Below are 24,399 nucleotides of genomic sequence, written 5' to 3'. Positions count from 1 at the left end.
AGTGGCAAAGGTGGGAGGCTCTCCCCTATGGCAGTGCTTCTCTCCCTTGGCCTCTGGAGTGGAGTGGTCATTGCCGTCTAAAACAGTTAATGTATATTTTTTAGGATTCTCTTTCAAGTTTGAGATGAGCATATCATACGAGCAAGATGGAGTTAATGTCAGAGAGGAAAACGAATTGTCACCAGGGCCTGGGCTACACAGTCTTACTCCCCATATTAATTCATTAATTAGTAACTCTTCTTATTATTTAGTGAAATAATACTGCCTTAGGCAGTGCTTCTCAACCCATCTGTGATGACAGACGAGTTTTTTCCCAGTATGACAAAGATTGATACACTTGTTACATAATAACACAGATGCATAGGAGGGGAAAGATGCAAAATATCCCAATTTTTTAGTATAAGAATCATGAACTGACTTAAGTTGCTTTATAAATGCTTCTCAACTAGTGGACAATTAGCAAACATTTGCACACCACATTGAACAGCACTGGTCTGAGACACTTAAGACAGATGGTGAGAAACCACTATGTCCAGGATTGGGTGACGAAAGTTTTGCAAGTGCCGTTCTCTGAGATGCCAATTGAAATAATATTTATTTGGTGGCTATTCATGGATGTTTGAGCAAGAGCTGTGTGTCAGGCTTGTGCTAGGTGCTGGGCATTCTCCAGGAAGGAGAAAGTTCGCCTTCCCTGCCCAAAAGAGGTGGGGGCTACTGATATGGTGGAGAAACATTGAAGGAACAATGAATACTTGAGTTAGTCTGTGATCCGTGATAAGTGCTGTGAAGACAGAGAGTGGGTTGTAGGCAAACATGTAAAGAAGGACCAGAGTTAGGAAGGGCAGGGCTTAGAGTGAGGCAGATACACTGGAAGCTGACTCATGTGTGGGAAGGAATAAGCCCATGGGGAAAAGGGGGCAGAGAGGACAGCGTTATTGGGGACAGTGTGAGAAGGCTCCCAGCAGAGAACTTGAAGGATTCATGTGCACATGGATGAGTGCCTCCTAAAAATGGTACAGCCAGAAGTGTTCAGTTGGGGCTGGCGAGAGCTGGAAATGCCTCTAGTGTAAACGCTCCTCTGTGGCTCACGTCTTCTACCATAGCCCTGCCAGCGGCTGTGTGCTTCTGACCGGGCACGTCTAGTGATGGCTGGCTTGCGGCTGCTGCAGCGTTCTATTTTCTCCGGCCGTGGGACAACTCTTCCAGTCCTTGAGCTGAGCTTTGTCTCCCTAGAACTTTTACCCATCAATTCTGGTTCTTTCCTATCCCCTGAGACCACACAGTGTGCCGCTTTCATTATCACCCTCGTGACAGCTCTTTAGATATATTTGGAGACCACCATCTCACCATGAGGCATCTCGTCTGGTTGAGTATGTCCACTGCTTTAGCCCTGTATTGTGGGATGTGGTTTCAGGTTCCCACATCATCTGCTCACTAAAATCTAGTCAGCTCCCTCCTGTTCTCTCTTCCACAGATTTCACTGAGACTTGCTGCATAGGCGTAGGGGACCCTATTGGGAGCTGATAGCCTAGTGATGGAGACAGCATTAATCAAATAATCACAAAAATAAATGCATAATTATAATTGAGATAAGAGCTATGATAGAAAGGAACACTCTTCTATGAAAGCCTGTGACAGGCTGATCTCATCTGGGAGGGTCAAGGAAGAATTCTTCGAAGTGTTTTCTGAGCTATATTAACCCTGTAGGGAGGGGTAGGGCATAAAACTCTAGGTGGAGGAACCAGCATATGCAAAGGCCCTGTGGCCTATCAAAATGGACTAGAGCAATACGACTCTGTACTTGTTTTTGGTGGTAAAGTCATCTAAGTTCTCAGTGGGGTTTCCCAATTAATCTGGTCATTTTCCTCTCTCCCACATCAGTCTCTCCTAACTTCTCTATCTTTGTTAAAGGCATAGTCTCCATTCTCTGACATCTGGGTCCAAACTTTAGCCTTTACGTTCTTCCTTATTTAACTCCCATTTTTACCCAGTCTTTTTATTTGTTAAAATCCTCACTTGTTTCTATCCACGTCTCCGATAAGATCCTAGACAAGTTTTTCCCTTTCTACAGTGTTTATCTGATCTGATCCATTTCTCACTAGGAGGTTCAAAAGTTGCAGATAAGCTCCTGATGGTGGCATTTAAGGTTCCTCTGGTAATATCACCCCAGCTGCTTTTCTAGCCTCTTGTCCTCTGTTTTCTGCACCTTGTGCTCTGGCCAAATGGGATAACACCTTATTCCTTGGTGATGCCTCCTTATACCTGGAGCAATGTCCCTTCTCACCAGTCTTCTCCCTCTTCCTGTGGAAATATTTTCTGTTCAAAGACCACTTCCGTTGCTGCCTTTTTCATGAAGCCTTTGCCGACGCCTTCCCATATGTGAACTCTCTCCAGTAGCACCTTGTAACATGGTGTGACACTTTTTCACACTTTGGCCTCGAGTTGCATTCATGTCTCTATGTCCTATTTCTATCTGCTTCTTCCCCCACTAGAATCGAAGCTTCTGAAGTCCCCTTGTCCTCTTGAGTGTAGATAGATACCCAGTAAGCAAATGTTTGCCGCGCTGACTAGGTGGGAGGTGAACCCAGGATTGTCTAAGACTCTGTCATTCATCCTTCCCAAAGGAGATTCGCATTTTGCAGTTTAGAGTTAAGTGGTGCTAATTTATAAGCGGGAACCCTGAATATATTTCCAAACCTGCAAGGTGAAATTTATTTGGTATTATTTGGTCAGCTTAACTTGAACTAATTTTCAGTTTTAGGAAGTGTATTGCCCTGAGCTCTGTGGAGATCACTGGTGAAAGAAATTCAGAAGTTTAGTCAGGTTGACGTCTCTTTGTTTTGCTTCACCCCCCACCCCCAAGAGCCGTGCTTTCCTCCCCATAAATACTGGGGACTGTGCTCTGCCTGCCTCCTGTAGTAGCACCTAGAGGTCAGTAATAACTCAGACTAATAATAGTTTGGCCTAAGATTCCAGCTTAGTTCCAGGTTCCTTCACCCTATGTTTTAATGCTAGACGTGTAATTGAGAAATCTTCCACCCACTTGTTTAGTGTTTAAATAAATATTTAAAGTACCTTTTTGGAGTTGGAGCCTAAAGGGAAAAGACAGTGCTAACTACATTGGGGGTAAAATCACCTCTTAGGAAAACATGTTTTGCAGCAGTGAAGAGGCCACCCCTGGCTTCTAGCTAAGAAAACATTTCAGTGGCCAGTACCCCCCCAAACCCCACCATGCACTCTTTCTGTTCCTGATTTTGTGCTGGTTCCTCTGTTGACTGTGTCTAGATTCCACAGCTGGTTTATTTAGTGGATTTGAAGTTAATTCAGCCATCTTTTCACTTGTTATGATATTTGGGTGTTCTTTGTTTGTTTTTTGTCTATTAAATGCTAAAAGTAATGTGCCTGTTTTGTGCCTTATCATCACCATGCAGGTTTAATTTAACCTGTTTTTCTACCTTTTGATGATCTAAGAACGTGTAGCTAATTTCTTGAGATTATACTGATATGTGAGGCCCTTTCTTTTGATGTCAGTTATGTTTAGCTGCTGGACGATTGTCTTTCCCTTCTCTCTCCCCCTCTTCGGAAATGACTTTCAGCTCATCAGATCTAAGTACAGTTTGTACATTTCTTGTGCAGATAATACTTTTTCCCTATAATGGTTGGAATCTTGGCTAGAATTTTTGAATTGAGCTTTGAGATGGCTGTATTTTAAACTTCTCTTTGTTTCACTTTTCGTCCAGTAATCGCTTGGTTTGTACCTTTGTTCTGCATTAGCAACTTGTAGCTTCTGCTCCAGCGCATTAACAAATTTGGAAATGTTTTATTGATGAAGAAGTAGCGCCTGGCACTGAGAATCTTAAGTGCTGAGTATAGCCAGAGAGCATCCCAGTGTATCTACTAGGCCATCTCTTGTTTTCTCTGTCTAGTAATTTTTCTTTCACATACCCATTTTTAGTTCTGCATTTGCCTTTTAAAAAATGAGAACAGCAGTACATTCAACTAAATAAGGAAACAAACAAAAAGTCTTCCATGCTTTGGAAATCCTCCACTTGTAGTTTGTCACTAAGGCCCTCTGTCTTGTCGGGACACCAAGTTGGAAAAATCCTGTGAAAGAAGGAAACGATTTTGTAGATGTTGTGGGTTAGATGTGCAGACCCTAAGAAATGTTAAAGGTAAAGCTTGTTATATTGGCCAAGGAGATTGTGCCATACGTAGATGAATTATATTCCTGAAGACCTGTTTTCTTTTCCTGAAAGCTTAGAATAATATGGCTCTGATTTTCTGATGACCCCATATCATTGCCCCACCACCTTCACTGTCCTAGGTCTTGAGGCTAAGAGTATCCTCCAGAATCGTAACTCACATTATTCTCCCCTATCTTAGAATGAGCCAGATAGCTCAGCCTTCAAATCTTGTGCCCAGGGCTCTAGAAAGAAGTACACTGATATGTCGATATGCCTAGTGTGTCCTTTTGTGCATGGTAGGTGTCTCCATCCTTCTAGGTCCACAGTATCCCCCTTGAGGTGAGAATGTCGATGGTAGTGCCACGTGGGGTCTAAGGTAAAGGTTACAGCCCCACTTTTGTAGCTGGCCTGACCTGGACTTGAGTCTTGGCTCTCCCACTTACTAGCTGGGTGGGCTAGTCACCCTCTCCTGTGTGGCTTTCCCTCCTCTCTAAACATTAAGGGAAGGCGAGCTGCGTCCTGAGACATGAGGACCAAAGCTTGAATCTATATCGTGCTTCATAACTTTTCTGGAAGTGCTGTCCACAGAACGTCTTTTACTCTACACCTCAGCAGTCACGCTGATAGGATATAAGTTTTGTCAGGGCACGTTGTGACAGTAGGGAAAAGAGGCCCAAATAAGTGACATGATCCCCAAATCACGTTAGTGACTGAACTGAAACTCTAACTCATTTTTTGCGGTTGACTGGATGCTTTTCAGCGGCCAGACACAGGATCAAGCTTGTCGCATGTGACCTGTGGCTGCTCCTGCCTCAGCTTGCTTTGGGAGGCTCCCGTATCCACTGGGCTCTTCTGACTTGGGGAGGGCCCATGGATTTCACTCAGTTATTGTTGTTTTGCCTCATTGCCTTTTGTTTTAACTTCAGTCAGCTCTCTAGGGACTGCTTCCCTCCTTGGGAACATTGATACCACCTCTTAGTGATATTTGGTGCGACCACTAGAAATTCCTTGGGAAAAGTTGACTGGCATAACCCAGGGGTTAGAGGACTCTCCGTGTTCTTACTGTAGCTGACTTTCCTTGCAAGGAACCTTTCATACCTGGATTTATAAGTGGCTGGTTAGCAGTAAACAGCTTAGGGTGATCGGATTCATTTACTGAGTGAGTGCCAGCTGTATGCTGGCTGCTGAAGTCATTCCCACCTGTCCCCGAAGAACCTGGAATGAGAAAGATAGAAATAGAATCACGTGCAGTCAATAGTCCGTGGTGTGATATGTGCCGTAGTCGAGATTGATAGGATGATGAGCCAAGACCCTGAAAGAGAATCTTCCTGGCTGGGGAGGTTGTGGCAGGCCGAGGGAGGGAGGACATGAGTGGAGTTCGGAGGAAGGAGTTGCTGTTCTCAGCAGGAGGGAACAGTGTGTGCACAACGTGGAGATATGACAGCCTGCGATATTTTAGGGGACTGGCCTGTGCCATGTGGCTAGGAGTGAAGGATACCGGACGGTCGCATGAAGTGAGGCTTACCGACACGAAATCATGAAGGGCTTTAGGAACCCTGAAGAGCTTGAAGAGCAAGTGAGGGTTTTTGGCATGATCAGATTTTTGATACCTGTTAATAGAGCAGGAAATCCCATGTCAAGAGATGCCAAGTGCACAGGCAGCGGGATCTTGGCCACAGCCATTATCTCCGAGGTCCGTGGTTCTTCATTACTGTTTACTGCTGTTCCTATCTATTTACAGCAAACCAGTAACTCTGTAAACACCTGTTTTCCTTTGGCCACAGAACACAGCATAGTTTCATTAACAGGAGCCAGCCTGCTAGGAAAAAACACCCTGCTTCCCCGGAAACACAGTCTTGTTTTCCAGTTCACCACCGCTGCTGCGAGGAATCCCGGTGGGAACTCTGAGTTCCTTCCCCTCTGTCATGTGCCCAATAAATGAAGTCTCCTGCTCCGAACATGTTTGATTTTATTCAGTTTTTAAATCTGTGACGTTCAGTGGGCCTTCTTTTGTTCAGTTCTGCAACCAGATTTCACATGTAGATGCTGAGCTGCAGGTGCTTGGTTCCAAAAGTGGGGTGAGTTGGGGGCTCCACTGTCCGAGGCTTTCTTGGTGGGTGGCCATGGCAGTGTCACCCTAATGAGGGCTCGAGGGACTGTTCTTTCTGCCCTGCGGTTTGCCACAGTCATATCCCAACTTCCTCCGCTTCTGTTTGCCATTGTCTCCCACCCCTCGCTTGCCCTTAGGATTTAGGAATTTCCTGGTTTATCTTGCCTGTTCTTTGCCTGTGTTTTCCTGACTCCCACCACATCTTCCTCCTTTTCCACATTCCCTGACCCTCACACTTGTCCACTGGTCCAGATAAGAGCCCTTGCTTCAACATATCCATACTTCCTCTTAAAGTCCTGGGTGTTTAATATCGGCGCTGTCATTGCCTGAAGGCCCCTGCCGCTGTCAAGCGCGGTGTTAGTGTTTCACAGTTTTGCAGCTGTTATCTCTCTTAATCCTTACAACAACCCTTATGTTTTATTATTGTTTCTACCTTGTGGATCAGGAAATAGACACATGATAGGCTGCAAGTACTCAGTCCAGTTATAAAGACCACAGTTAGTGAGGCCACTGAACTGACGCTTCACATCTCAGGTTCATTTAAACCAAAATCTGAGCTATCGACTTACTGTGGACCTAGTCTAACATGTGCATCGGTTGGGAGCCCTCCCCTCCACTTTTTCTTGAATAGACAAATGAATCTAAGCTTTTAATTATTGAGATAGACTTACAAAAAAGTGCACAAATTGTATGTGTATAGCTCAGTGACTTTTCACCACAAGCACCAAAGAAGCCCCCTTTCAGGACCTTCCAGTCACCAAGGGTAACCAGCACTCAGACTTTTAATACAATAGGTGGATTTTGCCTGTGATTGAACTTCTGTAAATGCAGTCACACCATATGCATTCTTTTGTAGCTGGCTCCTTTCTGAATTCGGGCTTGAGAGATACTTGTAAATACTATCTGTTTATCAGTTCCCCTTCCTGGTCGATTTTAGTTTTCCTAGTTCCTCATCAGTAGAGAAGGTAAGTTTCCTTGGGCATCTCTTTTAACATCATCATGATGTGCCATGAATGTGGCCTTTTCTCAAAGATGGTCCTGTTTTCCTGGCGGTGAACCACTAACGCCAAATCGTCTGGTTTGCTCCCCTGGTGTTTCCTTCCAGTCCCTCCTTCTCTGAGACCCATCTGCCCTCTGCGCCCTTCAGGTTTGTTCGTTTCGTTAGGCTCGCAGTACAGTGGGCAGCGCCAGCTTCCCCTGAGGCTGATGTATTGACATCCACATGGGTTTCCCCTGGGATGGACCTACGTTCACAGTGTGTGACGGCAGTTGTGTGCTCTCTGTGAATAAAGTTTAAATTGTATGATGATCACAGACCGTCTGTGTGGACACCTGGGCGAGAGATGGTATCATCCAGAGATAAGCGAACAGCCCTCCGTCTGTACATTGTGCATCAGTGTTAATCTGGAACATTTAACTCCATCATAAGCAGAGTTCCAATGGAAGCAAAACTAAAGTTTCCTTCCCCTAAAAATCCAGAATGGCTAAACTTGGCCCACCTGGAGGCGCCCACCTTCATTTACAGCAAACAGGGAAACCAACCTTTATTCTCGTGACAAGAAAGCTTTGAGAGGCAAGTGCTCTCCAGATCTCACCCACAGTTCTTCTAAAATATGTTCAATTTGATTATTTTATTTAGGGAATACTCACTGGTCATTTCTCCAACTTCACTTGGTTATTTGTTTGTTATTTTCAGACCCAGGTCATGGTGCCTAATGTCTGGGTCACATGACTTGATACTGGACCTTGAATAATTCTCCTAGAACGTGAATCGACTTAAACCCCAGTTCTTGTGGTCTCTCATCTGCACCTTCTTTTTGATTCCAAATATCCCATAATAAATGGCAAGGTTCAATTAACTAATGTGCCTGTATTGAAATATCATGTGGATTTAATACATTACTAAGGACACTGAAGGATACTGTTGGATAAAAAATAGAAGATTTAGTGGTTTGGTGACATAAGAGCTTTGAGCTGCAAGTTATTTTACATGCATATTTATTTCCCAGGACAGTGTATTATTCCCATTATGTATGCTTAATTATTCAAATTAAGAGTAATGTTAAAGATTTGGGCCAAGTAGCCATTTAATATTAGTTATTGGAACCAATTTGCCAGGAGATAGCAGATATCTAAGATTGTTTTCTTTGGTTGGTGGAAGGGGAAGTTCTTTTAAAAGTCTTTCATGTATTTGATATAAGCTGCTATATGGGCTTTATGTGTAGGCTAATAAAGACTCCATAGCTTGTTTCAGTTTTCAATTTTGTGTTTGCAAAGTTATTTTACAAAATTTGAGTAGCATTAAAATGAAGACTTAAGTTCTGTATTAATACCTACGGTCTTTAGATCTGTAAAGGGACTGCAAGGTGCCAATGACAAATTCCAGAGAGCGCCCGGGTGTATCCCAGAGGGTGATGGGAAAGACGGAATGCTATATACTTCAGTTATTGTTCATGTATGTGGTCATATAAAAAGGTTGAATGTTGTACTTCTAGATTGTCTAGCAATGCGTCAGATAAGAAGGAAGTAGTGGTGTTCAAAGTGCCAAGTGCGTAATTCCATCAATTTTGATGCAGGGCGAAAATATTAGTACTCCTGTTTCTTCCATTCACCAAAGTGTTTCTATGTATGTTTTATAACATCTGTTACATATTAGTGCTTACAGTTTAAATATTTTGATCATTAGAAAAAAAGTATGCGTTAAAATTTTCACGAGGAAACAGAAGCGTGCATTAGGATTAATTTGTGTTCAACAGGAGAAGAAAATAATAGTTAAATAACAGAAGTTCATTTCTTTCTCCCATAGTGTCACCAGGGCCTCTGCCTCCTATGTTTCTGTTCTACCTCCCCCAACAATTGATTTCCATTTTCAAATTCACCTTTTGGCCCAAAAGGGCTGCTAGAACTCCAGTCATTTTGCTCATATCAGGAAGGAGGAAAGAAGAAATTCCTTTTCTTTTCTTTTTGTTTTTTTTTATTAATAAACTTAATTTTTAGAGCAGTTTTACGTTCACAACATAATTAATTGGAAAGTAAAGAGAGCTCTCATATTCCCCACAGGGGTCGCCTTTGTAAATTTTAGGTTAAGAACTTTTTCTAAGTACCGCCCGGCAGCTTCTGCCTACATCTCTTTGGTCAAAATCTGGGCTGACCTGGCCATAGGGAAGCTGGGAAGAAGAGTAGTCTTTTAGCTGGGGTTCGTGCTTTTAGCTTTTAGTCTTTTGCTGGGGTTCATGGCCAAAGCAGACAGGGAGATTGTTGAGGAGGAAACTTGAAATCTCTGTCAGAAAGCCATTTGACCTAAGAGAATCTCTTATATTTTTCTCGTCACCAAAAGAGAGTTTAAGTTCAGGCCTTAAACTGGTATCTTTTGAAAGCTGTTTTTGTTTATTAGTGTTGAGATGTACTGTTTACTGTGTGTAATTATTATGAGTTCTTAAAGGGCTTATCTTTAAGCATGGAAAATAGTCATTTTAAATTACACAAAGAAATGACACAGTTATACAAGGTGCATGGAAGGAGGTGTTGTATACTAATTTGGAAGCACATTCAGTGTTTTAGGATTTGAAGAAATGCTTTATGGAATGGATAAAGCACAATTTAAAAATGCTAAAAATATTTTTTAAATACAGTTCAATATATGTGTCTTTTGGTACACACTAGACTTCTGTTACCTCTTTTAAATTTGTTCCATCAGTAAATACTTCAACTTAACTGATTTTGAAAGGAAATCGTAACAACCGAATCTTCCTTTGTGTTTCTCATAGAAGCATGCTGAGGTGTAACTAATTGCTTTATGATAAATGCCTTTTGTGTTTCCTCTCCTGTCCTCTCTTCTCTCCAATCACCGTCTGTCCAAAAGTGCATACTCCTTCCACGTTACTGCCGATGGTCAGATGCAGCCGGTCCCTTTCCCCCCCGACGCCCTCATCGGACCTGGCATCCCCCGACACGCTCGCCAGATCAACACCCTGAACCACGGGGAGGTGGTGTGTGCAGTGACCATCAGCAACCCCACGAGACACGTGTACACGGGTGGGAAGGGCTGTGTCAAGGTCTGGGACATCAGCCACCCCGGCAATAAGAGCCCTGTCTCTCAGCTCGACTGTCTGGTGAGTGAACAGGAACCGGTGCACAAGGGTAATTTCTCCCTGGAGCCTCAATAAGGAAATAGCTGTCCAGGCCTGGGTTTTATTCCCATTATGAGGAAATGGAAGCCCATTCTGTTTCCTGTGTTAGCTATTTAGCTCCCCCCATCCCTCTCCCTTAAATGTGAAGGTTTCCTTTGTTGCTCTTTTAGTGGTTAAATCCCAGAGTTGATGGATTTCTTTAAAACAAATATTTTACAGTCGTTTACAGAAGCTATCCTTGTTTGAATGTGTATTCAAAAGCGGGTTTCCCATTTAATGGTTGAAAATACAGCCAGCCCTGTGCTATGAGCCTGCAAACCACTCAACTTTTAATTTCCCTACAGCTTTGGATAAATATTGAATAGTAAACATTTGATAACGTGGCATTAAAATCATCCTGAACAGGGTCTGTGTTTTCAGGGAGACCTGGGAGAGCTGGCTGGGTTTTGTTACCTTAACTTCATGAAAGAGTTAATAGATTACACTGTAAGAAATCAGGGCCGCTGTTAGCAAAGCACGAGCCATGAGAGTGCTTCCCTTAGGTACCTAATCCACCTTCTCCCAGAGCGCGAGAATACCATAGACATGCTGGGACACGTTCCCATCTCTAAAGTGTAACCCCAGGCTTCACAGACCACATACCATTGGCATCAGGTGGGAAGAAGGCCACCCTGCCCGGTATGATGTCTGCCTGCATGTCGCTTTCACAGATGGTGCCATTTTACGCACTGCCTGCCTGGCAAATGGTGAGGATTCTGGAGAGAGTGCTTCCAAAAAGAAGAGTGGCAGTATTTCTGAGATTTTTTGGAGGGTGGGGGTAGTTATTGGCTTATTTTATTTTTTAATGAAATGGCTTAAAAATATGTCCATTCATGACATTTAAACATTCTTAAACACAGCCCAACATTCTAATAGTAGTTGGGAGTCTTTTGTAACACGCATCACCTTTTTTGAAATTATGTGCTCACAGTTTCTCTAATCTTTGAAGAGCAGGCCATGGTTAAAGCATAGTGAAAGAATTCAGCTATATCTATTTGAGTTAAAGGAGAGCAGTTAAATTTCTTTCGGGGGTGAGGGTCATTTTAGGTTCCACCAGTTTAGGTCCCACCTCCCTTTTTAATGTGTGTTGATTTTAATAGAGGGATGCCCTCTTATTTCAATGTCTTTGGCCTTTAGATGGAGAGCCTTAAATATGACAGCAGCCATGCTACAACTTAAGAAAGCACCTCCGTTATATTCTTAGACAAGGCTCCATCTGGCTAATGAAGACACAGTGCCAGCTTTAGGTATAGTTAAGACTAATGAAAACTAAAACATGGGCAGCAGGTCTGCAGTTTCCAAATAGTAAAGAATGGAGGATGATGAGATGGAAGATTTATAAATTAGCTTTGAAGAGCGGTTTCCTCATACAGAATTATGTGTACACCTACCTTACATCTACTGATGATTTCAGTCTTGTCCACTCAGCAGGGAACTGGACATCAGGTACAGTTATGTTTAAATGTGTGATCCTGTGAGTTTGTTTTGCTTACTATTTTGAAGGAGAAAGTTGCCATCGGATCCTGATCTTTACTATAGAGCCCTTGCTTGTTAGTGTCCATGAAATACCACTTTTCAAGTCAAAAGCCAAGATAGCAGTTAGAGAACATGGCATTGTTACTGCTTGTGTAACGCATTACAGCAATTGAATTATGTTTATTTCACAGAATAGAGATAACTACATCCGTTCCTGCAAATTGCTCCCCGATGGCTGCACTCTCATAGTGGGAGGGGAAGCCAGCACTCTGTCCATTTGGGACCTGGCCGCTCCGACCCCGCGCATCAAGGCCGAGCTGACGTCCTCAGCCCCCGCCTGCTACGCCCTGGCTATCAGCCCCGACTCCAAGGTCTGCTTCTCCTGCTGCAGCGACGGCAACATTGCCGTGTGGGACCTGCACAACCAGACGCTGGTGAGGTGAGCACAGGTCGTTTCCTTGGATTCAGAATGCCTCCTATCACCCCTGCTTTTGCAGCTGCCCCCAGGAGCTCAGCTCACACATTAAGACCCTGCTTTGTTCCAGACTTGAACCTGGGTTTTGGGAGTGCAAAGACAGAACTGCGTCGCTTCCCTCGGGGGCTCACCATCTGCCTGCTGTGCTTGGCTGTCCCCAGGCTTTATATTTACCTCCCTCATGTTCCCATTCTTGAGCCACATTGAGATGCCAGACTTGTTTAAAAATATTCCTGGCTTTTCCCAAGGGGCAACACATCCTGGATTACACGATGGTATGAAGGGTCCGCAGTGCTGGATGGTTTTGGCTTTGCCTAGAACCTTGTTTGTGCAAACAGTAGCCAACTGATAAAGGATAGCAAAGTCAACAAAAGGGCATTAGAAGAGGAGATTCTACGAATTTCACTCACAAAATGTTTTTAAAGTATCCGTGTTTCTCAATAGCTAACTAAATATGCCCTGTCCAGGGGTCGTTCACCTAGGAATGAGCCCGGCTTCCTGGAACCTGCCCTCCTAACCATAGTTAGAGCTGCAGTTCTGCCACCTCTGTATCTCCTTTGCTCTGGCAGCTCACTCCCTCTACTCAAGTCGGTGCTCAGACCAGAGATGGTACAGAAAAGTCTTAAAAATGTCAGCACTCTGTAAACATCCAAGGCAAAACTAGTATGCCTTTCGCCCTTTCGTTCCACAGTTCATCTTCACTAGGAAACACTCTTTGGTTATGGTGTGATTTGAGGCTGTGGATTGTTTAAGAGGCCTCCTCTAATGCTTTTGGGCCCCATGTGCCAGAGAGAAGGGACGGACGGACTGTGGAAGTCATCACAGCAATCATCACTCTCCCTTCAAACCTCCTCTTTAGAAATCCAGTAAGTGTCACTGAGCCAGGCTCTGTTCCTGCATGTGGGTCACCGTGTGGCAGTTTTTTCTCTTGTCAGTCACTGAGCACCTCAGAATGAGCAAAACGGACTAATGAATGGAGCTGAGCTGACAGCCCCTTAGATGAGGAGCCAGAGGCAGAGAAGTTCAGGTTACTTGCCCCAGGTCACATAGCTGGGCACGGTGGAGCTGTGATCAGGGTCCAGGTATTCTCTTTGGGCTGTGTGCTGAACCCCTGCTCCGTGCTGGTCCCTGGGGTAAGTACTTATATATAATAGGGTGGTGCTTTAGAAGTGTTGTTCTCCGTTCGGACTGGCCACGTGTGACTAGCAGCTGCTCTGTGTCACAGGGTGACATAGAGTCTATTGAATATCTTTGTATCCACTGTGACCCGCCACATTCTGAACAGTCCTAAGTAGGATCTGCTTTCTAGGAACCTGATAGTACCACTGAGATATGTGCACAGAGGAATGGAGGAACACCCCTCAATCGCTATAAGTCAGCAAAGACATTTGTGGTCAAAGACGGAAAGTAAAGTATTTTATGAATTCTAGAAGTCAAAAAGGCAAAGGGTGACATGAAGAGGAGGTCACTGGGTTTCAAGAGTGTTTGGAGAAAAGAAAATCAGCATTTTCAACAGTGAAGCAGGATCTGCTCTGGGCCTGTGTGAGCAGTGGAGAGGTCTTGGAGGCAAACTGGGTGGTTGAGGTGCACGTGTGTGGCCACAGACTTGGGGAGGATTGGGGTGCATGGAGGGGAGAGGACTAAGACAGGAGTTCAGAATAGCTTGCAAAGGAAAGATTTTCGAAGTGGTGGTTCACATCTTGTCTCAGAATTCAGGGCAATAGTGGTGCTTTTTTCTTCTACACGTTCATTAAATTCCAAGTTTGGCTAAAAGTGTGGAGCTCTATGGGAATATGGACAAGCATGGAAACTTTTCTCTTGGTATTGAGATTCCCCAGCAGCTCTCTAATGATGCCTATCACACAGCGATCGGGCCTCTGAACATGTCTCCCTGGTCTGGTCACTCTCCTGCCAGCTCCCTGTGGCACACAGAAGCAGGGCCAGGCCCCACCTGTTGCCTGGCGGAGCATCTGTGCTCAGCAGATTCCTGTTGGTTAATTGTTCTTGGTGGTGTGTTTTTGACTGAAGCATGAGGTTCTCCTTTAAGAGAACAACTTTGTGCTTAGCTTCAAGGCAGGGTCTTGCTGAGGTGCTGACGAGTCGCCTTCAGCAATTAGCTTTGTCTCTGCTCAGCATCTTTGAATCAGGAGGTCAGCACGAATCTTTGTCTCTTGGCATCCAGATATCCAAATGCAGGGCACCTCTTGATACGGAAAGTGAGGTTGGGTAAATATGTGAGCTCATGCTTTGTTGGCATGAAGGACACTGCTGTGTTGATTCACTCAGGAAAACGAGTACTTCTAGACCTGGAGCGTATAATGGAGTGGTGCAGACCTGCAGGATTAAAGGCCAGGCCTTCATCATCTTTAAGGAATACAGTTGGGATTTGGTGTGTTTGTCTTTTTTTTTTTTTTTTCCTTTTAACACTTAAACACTTTCCCAGACCTGGGAGAAATTTTACCTTCCAGACGGATTTGTAAGAGTAGCTAGAGGAGTGTATTTAACTTCTCCTGTGTAGTGACCTAAAATGGCATTCCATTTCTTTAGCACTTGGATCGTGAAAAAGAAAAAGAAAATGTGCAGGTGCTGTATCTTCCTCCTCGGGGGAAGGTTAGTTTGATCTTGCACATCAGCAGACACTGAAGAGATGACATATACACACCGAGTCCAAAACTAACAACACAACAGTGTTTACCTTGAGCTCTGGCAGGAAATCATTATTCAATCTGGTTTGTTTTATCAGGCAATTCCAGGGCCACACAGATGGGGCCAGCTGTATTGACATTTCTAACGATGGCACCAAGCTCTGGACGGGCGGCTTGGACAACACGGTCAGATCCTGGGACCTGCGCGAAGGGCGGCAGCTGCAGCAGCACGACTTCACCTCCCAGGTGACTGGCTTTTTCCTCCCTGGAATCTATGAGGTGCTGTGTGTGTGGTGTCCTCTCCCTCCCTTCATACTCCCACAGTAATAGAAGCTAGACAGACCAGGCTTAAATTTTAGATACTGATTTTTTTTTTTTAATCACAAAAAAATTCTTTGAAACAGAGTGGTGTCTAAACTCCTGTAGGTTAAGTTAGACCTGTTAGCTATTATGTATGAGTTTGTTTAAGGGATTCATGCAGTGAAGAATATGCAGTTTTCCTTCAGCAGTGTCTGATCTGTTTTATGTATTCTCCCCATTTAATGTGGGGATGAGAGATGATTATTTGTTTCACATATAAACAGAGCTTGAAAAACACACAGCATATCACAAGGAGTCGAGAAAAATCACAACAGCTCTGAAAGTTAATTCATTTCCCTTGCATCACGGAGCTTAAAAAAAGGCAGCAGCATCTCCATGGATAACCATTTTATTCCTCATCCCATAGAAAATTAACTCATGGCTGACTAGATTTATAGAATTGTGAAATGATACAAAAATGGCAACTTTGTGGATTGTGAAGATTATTTAGATTACAAGTGAGTCTAAATCTGTTTTGGGAAAGACAGTGCTTGCCATTTTAAGTGCTTTCTAATAATAGAATTGTCCTTTTCATCATTGTTTGTTTACTTTTTTTTTGTAATAAAAACGATTCCACTCAAATATAGAACAACAATGGAAAACAGCTATACATACTACTAAATTTTCTGTACCTGTTAAAATTTTGTTGAGTTTCTTACAGTCCTCCCTTTTTTAGCCCTTTTTGCAATATGAATAGGATACTATTTTTGGTCTGCCTTTTAAAAAGAACTTATGGAAATTTTTCACATACATTTAAGAGTACAGAAAATGTTCAAGCATATATGAAAGTACAGAGAATTGTACAATAATCCCCAGAGGCCCATCACCCAGCTTTAACAGTTAGTAACACCTGACCGTCTGGTCTCATTCTGTCATTTCAGTCAGAAGTATTGCAGTTCGTGTCTGTAAAAGACAAGGACCCCTTTAAAACAACACACATGAATACCATTATTATTAAGAATAATTTCTTAATTTCATCACACGATAGAAGTGTTGCAATTTTTCCAGTCGTTTCATAAAGTATTTTAACACTTGGCTCATCTAGGTTGGGTCGCTTGTCCTATAAACTTTACCAGTCTGGAGTTTGCTGATACCATCCTCCCATTCTTGCTGTTTTCTTTATCCCCTTTCATGTTGCCTTTTCACTGCCTGAGTTTATTGAGCAGAATCATCAGTGAACCTGTTCTGCTTTTTGTAGATATTCTCCCTTGGGTACTGCCCAACTGGGGAGTGGCTGGCTGTGGGCATGGAGAGCAGCAATGTGGAAGTTCTCCACGTGAACAAGCCTGACAAGTACCAGCTGCATCTCCATGAGAGCTGTGTGCTGTCCCTGAAATTTGCTTATTGTGGTGAGTTCAGCTAAAAGGAAACCTGAGAATGTTGGTGGCCTAAATGGAAAAGACTTCCAAAAAAATAAAATAAAATAATAACAGTAGCGATCATATCTGGAAAAAATGTTGTCTGAGCAGCTGGATGCAATAATTCTTTTGTCTTAATATATCCTTCAGAGCATAGTGATGTCTGTTTTCCTAATTTGAGAAAAGTCAACAGGCAATGAAATTGCCTCATACAAGGTTTTGACATATACTTGTTTTTAGTGGGGAGGATCTGGGGTGAGGGTGGGAGGGCAATTAGGTGCCACTCTGAAGAGGGGTGGGTCGGGAGTTGTAGAAAACTGGGGAAGGAGCAGAGGAAATCAGTAGGAACTGACCGGGATGAGGAACCTACAGTCAGAGAATAGAGTATTTAGCTGAACCTGACTGGACACTCTTCAAGGAAGAGAAAGAGGGTAGAAGTTCCCATGGAGTCACATGTTTGATCACGAGATGGCTGGCTGGCTGACTGGCTCAGTAGCTATCACTTACACATTCTATGTGCTATATATTGTGTCTGGCATTTTCTTTAGGCTCGTCATTTAATCCTTGCCAGTTCCATTTTATTACAGGGAAACTAACTAAGGGAGAAGAACTTTATTGCTTGCTGTTTGAGGACCCCTGTGTGCTGGGTGTGATGCTACCGTTGTGTATCCAGTGGCTAATGAGGCTGACAAAGTCCCCACTGCTGCTTTGACTAAACCCACAATCACAGATGGTTCACAGCGGAGCCTGAATTTAAAACTTGCTCTCTCTAGTCATGTCATAGCCCAACCCTTTAGATGTGATACCTCATGATATAAAATGGTCTGTCTGGTTAAGTCCCTGTAGCTAATGGTAGAGTAGGAATTTTAATCTTGTTAAACTACGTGTTCCTTTGCTAATTCTAGGTAAATGGTTTGTGAGTACTGGCAAAGATAACCTCCTCAATGCTTGGCGGACCCCCTATGGAGCTAGTATATTCCAGGTAAGTCAGGGCTCCTCGCTGAGAATGACAGTGACCGCGGTGTTCCCGTGACACCAGTAGTGAAGGTACCGTGGAGGGAGCAGGGCCCCTGAGTATCTGTTTCACATTAAACACCCACCCATTTTTTTTTTCCTTTTAGTCCAAAGAGTCCTCATCCGTGCTCAGCTGTGACATCTCTGTGGACGATAAGTACATAGTCACTGGCTCAGGGGACAAGAAGGCTACAGTCTACGAAGTCATCTACTGAAAAGATGCGGTTTAACGTTTGTAGTTGAATTGGGCCAAAATGTTTTGAATTTGTAGAAATAGAGAAGTTGTAACTTTGAAAACACGAAAACCCGTTTCCAAACTTTGACACAAAACTACTTTGAGTCTACAAAGAGGAGACGATGAGTCCATCAGCAGAAGGTCGTCTGTCTACCCAGACCAAATGGAGCGCTGAGGCCAGGTGGACGGGGCCAAGGGCGGCAGGCTGGAGGGGCAGAGCCTGCTGTCCGGCAGAGCCTGTCCTTTGCTTTCTGTGTCATCCGCCCAGATTACCTTTCTGTTCCTTGTGCTTCCTCTCACGTTCCGTCCTTGGTAGAGCAGTGGTGTCTCCAATGAACTTGTTTCCTGGTTTTGCATCTTGTGAAATGTTTTTTTTGTTTTTTTTTTTTTGTATTTTTGTTGAAGGTTAAACATTTGTATAAATTGTAAATATATTTGGTTTATTACAGTAAAGGCTTTAGTACCAATAAGTGGTTTTCCTTTTCCTTCTTTATTGTTTTTATCAAAGCTTTGGGATCATTAATGTGGGTTTTATAAGCAAAGTCCAAACATTTGTAGAGAAAGTTTCAAAATGCACTTCTGATTTTGTAAATATACTTGGTCAGGGACTCCCGTGGCCCTAGAACCTAATCAACCCTCTGAGTTACCAGAAGCTCAGACTAGGAATAGTGAATAAACTGAAGGTATGTTGATGACTGTTTTATTTGGGATACTCAAATAGTTTGGTCTAAACGCATTCTTTTGTTAGGAAACTCTTGTAATTGGAGGTTACAGGTTATAGCTCTGCTTTTGCTTGCTGATTCATTAGGAAATAATATTCTTTTCTCTAGGAAGTCCCAGCATATTCAATTCTATATTTCCCTTCACAAGCCGTACATTTCAAGAAATGTAGGTGAGTTGGCTGGTTTTAGTGTTAAGATTGATGATGTTCACAGAGCTGTCGAGTTCATTAACCTGTGAAAGAAAGGTGGGATGTCAGCTAGTTTTGTCTTCATTAATACTTATTTGATCTATGATATTAATTTGTTGTACGTAAGCCAACCACACCCAGCACTTATCCTCATTCTTCGCATTAAGGCTTCCCCTGCAGCGCCAGCCATTTCTCTCTCATTAGTCTGGTCTTGTCTTTGGGGACAAGCTTTTACTAATTTGATGAGACGACATCTAACCCTGGGCTTTTAATATGTTGCCATGCATGTTTCCTCCTGAAAAGGCTACATGGCTCTTTCTTTAGATACCTATTATTTACTGCTATGTTTTAGAAAATACTGATTAATAATTTTAAGCCAAGTTTCCTGGCTGTTTAAAAATAGCATCTAAGGAATTTTTAACGTTTGTGTTCTCTTTACGATCCAGCGAGTTGTTGGCATTTTGTCTTAATATTTTTCATTTGTTATCCAGACCTTGTTTTTATACAGTTAACAACATTGTTTTGTTTGCTTTTTGCCAAAATGATATTTGTTTATGTACAGAGTCTGTGAAATATTTTCTCTTCTCGTTAAGCGAACGGCAAAGCCGTAATTACTGAAACTGATTTCCCTCTCATCCCTTTCCTTGTATAATGAAGCAGGTTTCTATACTACAGATTCTGATGGTTTATTAACATAATGTTTACCTTTTCTGTTCTTTCTCTTTCCCTGCCTTACTTCCCTATTTTCTGTAGTAGTGGGAAAGAAGTTAAGTTGCTCTAACAGAGACCCAGCAACACAGTGGCTTAGAGACCATAGGGTTTCGGTGTCTCCCACGCAGTAAAACGCAGAGGCCCAGGCCAACAGCGCGTCTCTTTGCTGCCACGCCGGCTCCCGTGGAAGTTCAGGGGAAGGGACGTGCTTTCAAGCAGGTGACTAGGAATTTGCTCATCACTCCCATTCCCAGTCCATGAGCAGGGACTTGGTCACGTCCAGGACTGAGAAATGTGATCTCTAGCTATGCAACCGTGTGTCCATGGAGAAGTGGGGACACATTTGAAAGGATTCCGGGTTAAAGAAAGAGTCTTGTTTCCAGCTGTGCGTTTTCTCCCTTCATGCATTGTAGGTTCCCAAGCTTCAAATAGTCTTTCTCTAATGGATTGTCTGAGAGGCTAGGTCTAGATCTTATCAACTCATGTACTATATTGAGGTTGATGAAGCCACTTTAGTTTGCTTTGGGATGAAACACTAGTTTGGTCCTATAAGAGGCGTTCTAGAGCTTCTAGACCTAGTCCCTCTGCTCAGGGGGTTCGGAATCTTGGAAAATTGCCTAGACAATTGTTTCCTCACTCATAAAATAAGAATGATAAAATGTCGCACTTGCCTTTCAGGGTCTTGAGGATCAGAAGTGGGTATGTGAAACAGGGTTGTGAACTGAGGGCATGAGTGGGAGAACGATTTCTTCCTCAGCTGTGACTTCAGGAAGTAGCTGTGAATCACCACCCTCACCCCCAAGAGGTGGGAATCAAAACCCAGCTAAGCCCAATGTTTGTAATACCTCTTATCTTGAATATGAATCTCAAATTAGGGTTCAGTAAATTCAGATTCAACTAGACGTTGATCACCAATAGGTGCTAGACAGTTTCACGTACAAAAATGTGAGTAGGTGATTGTCGTTATCTTTAATTAAATAACCAAGGCTCAGGGAAACCATGTCCCCATGGCCTCACAGGAGGTGGAACCAAATTTAGGTTTCATCCTGTGCCCTGCCTGTGTTCTTTCAAATCTCACAGAGTCCAAAGTTCCTCTTCATTTCACTTGAAATATTTACAACTTGCACCATACCCTTTGGTACTAGTCTGGTACAAAATTATAGGTGTAGATAGGTTTATGTTCACTCATTTATAACTGAATTTAATAATTGTTTTCCCTATTCTTTTTAATAGATTTATCTTATATATGTGTGTTTATCACTCAGTCTTACACCTAGAATGTAGTTTTCTACCATGTAGTTAGTTCTTCCATAGGATTGAAGTTCATTAGGTAAAAATTGAAGTCCTGGTTAGATTGGTTTTGTATTTTTGTAACTAGGTGTTTCTACCACTTATGATAAGGACAAGATATTTCATCAATACGATAATTGACATTTATTAAGTTTCTGTTATTTGCCAGGTGATAGGGAAGTGTTTGACATAAATTATAATAACCTTCACAGTGAGGATTAAAAATCCACAGAGATGGGGTTTTTAATGGGTTCATTCTTTTACAGTTTCACGACCTGTAAATAGCAGCTGGCTCCAAAGCTATAGCACACGCGTACAGGGATGTTTAAAATGGCACTTTTGCTAACAGCACAACGAGGTGGTGACTTTCCCGAAAATTTTCCAACAAATCAGAGAGGGATCAAATTCTGAATTTCAGCATACTGGTTAATTCCATCGAGAGACTGCTGCGTCTGTCATCAGTTTCAGCTGGAGCGATGACGTTGCAAACCGTGCCCTCTGCTCTAGATCCCTGGGTTTACTTCTCTGGGATATCTTCTGTTCACTCTTCGCTCAGCAATGAAATCAGCTCACCACAGTTTCAGGCTTCCCTGAGCAAGATGAAGTTTGTATTTAAGGGTGATTTTCAGCCTGGGGAACTTACTCTCCAGACTTCTAGAACTTAAACAGTTCAGTGATTTGGTTTTCTTTCATTGGGTTCATGTTTCTAAGAGAAGTTTTTCTCAGACTTTAGTCTGCATCAGAATCACCAGGAGGACAAGTTAAAATTCAAATTTCTGGCCCCAGTCTCAGTTTTTGATTCAGTAGTTCAGGGTGGGAGCTGAGAATTTGACTTTCTTAAGTTCCCAGGTGGTCCTGAGGCTGCTGGTTTGGGGACCAATGAGAACTGATGTAGAGCAGTAATCCTTGCAGTGGAGTTATTGGTGCACGAGGTCAGACAATTAAGTTCAAGAACTCATCCTAGAAAAAGTGCTACATACCTCACTGCTGAATATCACTATGGTCACCTTCGAAGTACTCCCCTTGGGAAGCTATGCACCGACGCCAGTACCTAGTCCACCCTTCAAAGCAATTTTGGAACTCTTTTTCTGGAATGGCCATCAGGTGTCATCGTATTACCCTTGATGTCCTGAATGTCATCAAAATGTCTTTTTAATATTTCCTTTATCTTTGGGTAAAGAAAGAAGTCATTGGGGACCAGATCAGGTGATTAGGGAGGTTGTTCCAATACAGTCATTTGTTTAGTGGCTAAAAACTCCCTCACAGACAGTGCCTTGTGAGCTGGTGCATTGTCGTGATGCAAGAGTCATAAGTTGTTGGTGAAAAGCTCAGGTCATCTGACTTTTTCACGCAGACTTTTCAGCACTTCCAAATAGTAAACTTGGTTAACTGTGTGTCCAGTTGGTACAAATTCATAATGAATAATCACTCTGATATCACAAAAAGTTAGCAACATCATTGCAACAAGTTCACGAACTTAATTGTCTACATAGTATTCAAAAACTATTAGTGTATATTCACATTCTCTTAAGACTGCACTCTCCCATATTTTAGGCTTTGGGGCTGAGGATTAAAAGTTAAATGGCAAAATGTAAGGCATGCTGTTTTGAAGTTACTGTTCTTGCGTTAGTTTCCATTCCCAAAACTAACTTTCGAAGCTGAATATTATAATAGGTATAAAACAAAATTTAAGTTTTTAAAAGCGTTGCTTTTTTTTACTTAGCCATAACTCAGTGTGAAGTACGTGAATCTTCTAAGGCTTGGAAAACCTCCCATAATGACCTAATGTAGTGGAAACCTTGAGAATGTACACAGTGTTTATTTGGAGTGGTGATACATAATTAAAAGTTAGAAATTGTTCTTCGAAAATTGGAATACTTTGTGTAGAACAATAAGCTGCTGATTTTATAGGATGCTTTTATTCTTCAAATTATATGAGATATAGTCAATCAGCTGGTGTTTACTGAGGATGTGACCCCGGTATATGGCAAGGTGGCCCCTGGGCTGGTGGCTACGGTGAAATTATTCTCATGTGGGGGTCCTGGGGAAGAATCTGCTGATAGTAACGGAAGTGCTGTAGCTGATGCACTGCCCTAAGGAAACCAGCCGTAAGGGATGAGCAGTCTCGAATATAAATTACCAGTTTGACATAAGCTGGCTAAGACAACCCAGGATCCCATTCCAGCAGGTGGTTGGAAGAACTTCTGTGTGCCAGGCACTGCACCAAGAGCTTCTGGATGTATTCTTGTGATACCTGTATTTTGTAATTCCATGACTGTATTATACACCTCTGAATCTCAATTTGGAAAATAGGGCAAGGTACAAAGAAGAAAATAAAAAATCCATAATGGTACCACCTAGAAAAAATATTTTTATGCCACTTATATCAAATGTAATACAGACGGTTAATAATAGTGAGCATTTGTTGAGTGTTTACTTATGTGCCAAGGACAGTGGAGCACTTTGTGTTACTGAATTTTCACAAAAGCCCAATGATGAAGTTACTGTTTTCATACTCATTTAACAGATGAGGAAACTGAGGCACACACAGCTTCAGTAACTAGCCTGAGACCACACAGCTATATAATTGTTGGAATCCGATTTAATCCAGGTGGTCACACTCCAAAGGCCTGTCTTAATTCTGCTGTTCTACTTCCTTGTCCACATGGTTTTAGAACCTGCTTTTTTTGGTCTTTTTTGTTTTCCACTTGAGGTAATTGACAAAATTGTAAGCAATGTAAACTATATCGAATGTGATGATTTGATACCTGTATGCATCGTGAAAAGGATTCCCCCCATAGAATTAACACATCCATCACTTCTCATTTACTTTCTTGGGATGAGAACACAAGTTGTACTCAGCAAATTTCAGTTATACAATACAGTATTATCCTCAAACCGTTTTCATCTTAAGGTAAGTTTGTACCCTTAACCAACCTCTCGCTATCTCCCCCCACCTCCCACCCCCTGGCAATCACCATTCTTCTGTTTCTGAGTTCCACTTCTTTTTTTTTTAATCCCACATATAGATGGTATCACGTAGTCTTTTCCCTGTCTGGCTTATATCACTGAGCATAATGCCCTCCAGGTTATTCCATGTTGTTACAAATGGTAGGATTGCCTTCTTTTTAAAGGCTGAATAATAATTGTGTTTGTGCGTGTGTGTGTGTGTGTGTGACATTTCCTTTATGCATTCATCTATTGAGGGACACTTAGGTTGTTTCTATACGTTAGCTATTATAAATAATGCTTCAATGAACATGGGAGTGCAGATATTTCATTTAGATAATGATTTCGTTTCCTTTGTATATGTACCCAGAAGTGGGATTGCTGGGTCATAAGGTAGTTCTATTTTTAATTTCTTGACAAAACTCTATAGTGTTTTCCATAGTGGCTGCACCAATTTACATTGCTATGATCAGTGTATGAGGGTTTCCCTTTTCTCTACATCCTCACCAGCAT

At 42.5% G+C, this 24,399-nt stretch overlaps 1 protein-coding gene across 4 annotated transcripts in view; it reads left to right on the top strand.

Annotated features, from left to right (window-relative positions):
- The window catches only part of TLE1 (TLE family member 1, transcriptional corepressor), an 84,057-nt gene extending 65,544 nt beyond the window's left edge, over positions 1 to 18,513 (top strand). For 2 of the 4 annotated variants that reach the window (XM_033123271.1, XM_033123269.1), the window contains 6 exons: positions 10,157 to 10,406; positions 12,131 to 12,378; positions 15,158 to 15,305; positions 16,618 to 16,768; positions 17,683 to 17,759; positions 17,899 to 18,512. In XM_033123271.1, the coding sequence (XP_032979162.1) occupies positions 10,157 to 10,406; positions 12,131 to 12,378; positions 15,158 to 15,305; positions 16,618 to 16,768; positions 17,683 to 17,759; positions 17,899 to 18,006 (982 nt within the window). In that variant the 3' untranslated portion in view covers positions 18,007 to 18,512. Of the gene's footprint in view, positions 1 to 10,156; positions 10,407 to 12,130; positions 12,379 to 15,157; positions 15,306 to 16,617; positions 16,769 to 17,682; positions 17,760 to 17,898 lie in introns of all 4 variants that reach the window. The other 2 variants (XM_033123273.1, XM_033123270.1) reach the window with 2 other exon arrangements.
- Positions 18,514 to 24,399: the final 5,886 nt, after the last annotated feature.

This window comes from Rhinolophus ferrumequinum, chromosome 12 (assembly GCF_004115265.2).
Source record: "Rhinolophus ferrumequinum isolate MPI-CBG mRhiFer1 chromosome 12, mRhiFer1_v1.p, whole genome shotgun sequence".
NCBI classification, from domain to species: domain Eukaryota; kingdom Metazoa; phylum Chordata; class Mammalia; order Chiroptera; family Rhinolophidae; genus Rhinolophus; species Rhinolophus ferrumequinum.
The sequence above is the reverse complement of the archived record's forward strand: the minus strand, read 5'-3'. Positions and strand labels throughout refer to the sequence as shown.